The sequence below is a fragment of the Oculina patagonica genome, chromosome 11, assembly GCF_052425735.1.
Source record: "Oculina patagonica isolate OP01 chromosome 11, crgOcupat, whole genome shotgun sequence".
Classification (NCBI taxonomy): domain Eukaryota; kingdom Metazoa; phylum Cnidaria; class Anthozoa; order Scleractinia; family Oculinidae; genus Oculina; species Oculina patagonica.
In genome coordinates, this window is record NC_135768.1 from 12,759,389 (window position 1) to 12,764,353 (window position 4,965).

Genomic DNA, 4,965 nt, shown 5'->3' on the forward strand with positions numbered 1-4,965 from the left:
TATATGGTCGCATGACATCAATAAACAACCTACAATATGCTGGAGCTAGCTTTTAAGCTGTGAGAAAGGTCAATTGGACCTTGCGTGACACGAAGATAATGGCCCCGAAAAAGCTGTCTGAGTGAATCCCGAGCCGACGCCGGAGGGGGGCGGGAGGAGGGACCCCCGGGGGGGGGGAGAGGAGAGGGGGCGGCCGGAGGGGGAGACGGGGGCGGGCCCGGGGGGGGGGCGGGGGGGGCGCGCGCCGCGCGCCGGGCCACGGGCGGCCCGCCAAGCGGCCGCACCCCCGCGAGGACCACCACCCGACACAGGGGGGGCCCCACAACTCCCGAACAGTCGAAAAAGGTTTTCTCTTATGGTTGTTAGCACTTTAAACATATTAATTCTTAGGAAAATGATTTATGTGCATGTATACTCGCCATGAGCAAAGAGAAAGCGCTTTCATTTTAGATGGTGTGGCTGATTTGCGGGCCCCATGTAAGTGTACCACAGTTGCACACCAATAAGACGTCTCCATACAAAGCTCTGCTAAGTTGCATGAAACGTTTTGGCAAATAACTCAGAAACGGTGTACCGCAGAGACCTTAGACTTGGAGAAGTTTTCACTGTGTTAGTATGTTAAAACATTTCTTTTTCTCGGCTTCTTTCATTTAAGGATTGTTCCAATTTATTATTTTATGGTGCAACAGTGCAAACTTGCAATATACGGGTAAATATGGTATGTGACCAGCAAAAAAATAACCCTGCTTGAATCCAGACTTAGCACCCAAGCCTAGGTAAACCTCTTCAAATCATAACCTTTATAACAAATGAAACATTTAGAAATAGACACCAACAGTGAACTTTTCAACAAACATCGCCATCTTGAATTAAAAACAAAGTAAAAAAACTGTTTATCCAAAAGCTGTTTGTGGGAATTCCTTAAAAGTGCAGCAAAGGTTCAGTAGTTTATAATAGGTAACCTTCCATACCACTAAAAAACAAAACAGATGTGAATATATATGTAAAGCTTTAATATTTACCTTCATCACGGAGCAAAGCAAGTCAAAAAGCAAAACAAAGTCAACATCAAAGCAGAATGGCTGCCTAATAATACAGATGGTTATTCGGCAACCAAGCATTCAACAAATCTACATTGAAAAAATGAAACTGAACATAATGCTTTACATGGATCTACCACAGAAGAACACAAAGCAGCGTCTTCAGTGTGGTGTATAAGTTATAAAATTTGTACTTTCCTCTCTCTATTTTTCTAATACTCAATGCTGAAGTCTTAAGCAAAATAACACATTTGGATTAACATTGTTAAGTGGCTATGACGGAAAACACATAGCACTCAAATGATGGAATTTCACTTAACATCCTGAAATCCAGAAACACCCTTCCTATCTAGACATCGGTCATGCATTTATAGTCTTAGGAATACTACACAACTGCTAATGAAAGAACACAGGCATTATCGGTACTGATTACTGTAAAACAGTCAAAAGTATCCCAAAGAAGAAAAAATGGTAGATAAGAAATTACTGATGGTGTTTTATCTTTCAAACTAATATAAACGCGAAAACTCTACTTTTCTGGAAAAGTCGACATATTTAGGATTACTTAGATCGGGTCAACAGATGGGAATGTTATCTAGGATAAGCTTGCGAAATGAGAGACTTGAGAATGTATTGAATACAACTGCATAATTTAGATTTGGCAATTTTTTTTAAGGAAAGCAAACATATCAACTAATATGCGAAGTAATCTTTTCAACGCAAGATTACAGTATAAATCGTAAGGATTAACGACAATTTTACCTATTTACAGTCTGTCTGAAATTGCGGTTCTTAACATCACTATATTTGTTTCGTTGTTTCAAAATAAAATGTCCTCTAGTATACGCACTTAACATGCAAATTTACAAATATTATATAAGCTTAACAGTTTCTTACGAAAAACCGTAAACAGAATGTACAAAATTCAGCTACAGTATGATAAACATTTCCCTTTATAGCGAAATCGGCACAGTTTGGCCGCAATCTCTTTTTGTGGTGGTAAGCAAACAAAGTCACTTGAAAGCGCGACGTGCTTTTTCCTAAGACGGTGCTTTGAAATCACGCGATTTGTGAATTAATTCCCACCATGAGCTCTTGATCTGAAAAGCTCGAGGAAGCTTGAGTTCTTTGAACGGCACCATGCCGAGAACAAGCCAACTTCTCGGGGTTCTTTGTCACAGGGCGTAAATTTAATTTACGGACGCTGTTTTTGACATCAAATATATAAATTTTACACTTCTCGAACGCGGTGGTAGTGTTTTCATGATGGAAGCTTTTCATATTACTGTCACACTGGTGTATTTGTTCCACGACCGAACACTATAACGGACAGATAAAACTTTCTCCACGCATTAATGGTCTTACTAGACCAAATCCAAAATCCTGATGTTATCCCAACGATCAAAAACATCAAGTATTTAACCATAAATACGGTGAAATCCGGTTTGTCATTAACTATGGGGTAATCGGGACAATCCAAATCAACTTTCATCGTCCCTTTCGTCTCATCAATACAGGACTGCTGGCGCTTCCAACCTTCAAACCAAGATTGCTGCCATTTTTCGCGATTTGCTTGCTCGTAAAATAAACAGCCGATTACTGAGATAGCTGGAACAGTGTATAGGATTGAGAACACTCCAATTCGAATCATCAATTTCTCAATTTTCTCCCTCTTGCTGTAATCGTCTTTTAAAACAGATCTCACTCGAAACAGCGACACAAATCCCGCCAGAAGAAATGTAGCCCCGACAAAAAAGTAAACAAACAGCGGAGCCAAAACGTATCCTCGAAGTGCATTTAAATCTGAAAGTCCAACAAAACAAACACCGCTCAGCTCGTCGCCATCAACTTTTGTCATCAACAAAATGGCAATTGTTTTGACCGCAGGAATCGCCCAGGCTGCGAGGTGGAAAAATTGAGCGTTTGCTTCGATAGCTTCATGTCCCCATTTTAGTCCGGCCGCTAGGAACCAAGTGAGGGTTAAAATAACCCACCAAATCGACGAAGCCATGCTGAAGAAATAAAGCAGCATAAATATCACAGTACATCCCTCGTGTTTGGTTCCTTGAACAAGGATTGAAAGGCCAGTTTTAGATTTTGTACAGGATAAAGCGTCTCCAGCAGCGAACCCAATGATATAAGCAACAGAAATCATAAAATAACAGCCTGAAAGGAATATGATCGGCCTTTCTGGGTATCGAAATCTCCTCATGTCGATGATGAAAGTCAAAATTGTGAAGAGTGTTGAAATGCAGCATAGAATTGCCCATATTCCAGTCCAAAGACGGGCAATTTTTCTTTCCTTCTCGTCGAAATAAATGTTATCACACGTTGCTGCACACTCTGTCTCGCCGAAGAACGTGTAATGATCGTTATCAATTTCTTGCTCCTCTGGACAATTGAACGGCACTAAACTTGTGTCAATTGGAGCCTTCGTTGTTGCGTTCTCCGATTCTGGTTCTTTAGTGGGTACTAATCCTTTACGATCTCCACTCGTTATATTCTCGCCAACACAGATTTCTTCGCCTAATTTGGGAAACTTCTCGCAACGCAAGGAATCTGGCCATGTAAAACCAAAACGTTTCATGAGATCTTCACAGCCACGTCTAGCGCTGTCACAAAGGGAACGGCACGGCGGAACAGGAGTCGCTAGGACTGTACAAATAGGAGCGTAAACCGAACATAAGAAGAACGCCAAATCATCCGAGCAGCGAACTTTGACGAGTGGGAAAAACTGATGTACTTCGAGAGCAGCTTCCTCTTGTGTTCTATGTTTCAACATGTTTGGAAATATTGTAGTGTTGTACTGTAGACCTGTGCAAAGAGGTATTTTCACTGATTCACACTTCTTTTGGCACAAGCAGGGCAATAAACAAACCCCAAAGATCACGACGGGGAGCAGTAATCGCGCAAAACTTGTACCGTAAGCTTCTGTGATCATTTTGACTCTGACAGAAACACTAAAGGAATTTAACTCTCTTCACCTCAAGCAAGAACGCCGACCGTTTCGAATCTTTGGATTGCAATGGCCGACTATGCATGACTGAAATGAAGTGTCAGGAAATTAGCATACTTCCATGCGCAAATTGTGATTGGCTAGCGGTAAAAGAAAATGACAATCACATTTTAAAACGAGCTCTGATTGGTTGAAATGGCGTGATCCATCTAATTAAGAGTCAAACAACGAGTCCATGTTAAGGCCACCGGATATTCGATCGGTTTCCTTCAAAAGCTTTGAAAGCTTTCTGGTGTACTTTTCAAATGTGGAATTTACATGCAAAAGCGGCTTACTATTGAGTCAGCTTTTGAATATTTAGTAATGTGCACTTTGCAACAAACAATAAAAGAGGGAACAATGAAGTAGTATACTTTTGATCTTTTAAAGAGACGTTTCGAAATAATTATCAAGCAAACCCCTTGCTGTTTCTCCATTACAGGAGCATCTGGAATGCGTTTCTTGTTGACGTCTTTTAGCCACGGAATTGGAAACCTGCGATATTAAACTCAGCGGGGAGTCAATTGCTTTGAGAGAGGTATTTTGGTTTACATCTCAGAAAGCCCTTGTCTAGAGTAAACAAAGTTCCTTAGCCATGATATTAGATCCTTTGTATTAAGATAAACCAGAAATCAGATAACTGGCTCATTTCCTCAGGAACTTTTTGTTTTTTTGTAAGGAGGTTTCCTGAGGTTTGGGCGTTCTTTTCATTCTTGAACGTACCGCTTTCTTTTGCGTTCTCAGTGTTCTTCTTTTTTGATTTATTATTTTTTTAATATTTGCCAAATTCAGTGTGATTGGTCGTGCCGAAATCTTCTCACGATTTAATTGTATAAACAGAGTGACAAAGTAGAATGAAAACATAAAACGCGCTTTTTGGCTGAAAAAAATGTGTCATATGATAGCAATATTTTAACCTGATACGGATGG

At 40.5% G+C, this 4,965-nt stretch overlaps 1 protein-coding gene across 1 annotated transcript; it reads right to left on the bottom strand.

Annotated features, from left to right (window-relative positions):
* Window positions 1-992: 992 nt before the first annotated feature.
* Window positions 993-4,074, bottom strand: LOC144630354 (frizzled-2-like). Its single transcript, XM_078488714.1, has one exon. It carries the CDS (start codon window positions 3,979-3,981, stop codon window positions 2,329-2,331), a length of 1,653 nt encoding a protein of 550 aa, XP_078344840.1. The 5' UTR covers window positions 3,982-4,074; the 3' UTR covers window positions 993-2,328.
* Between the last annotated feature and the right edge of the window lie 891 nt (window positions 4,075-4,965).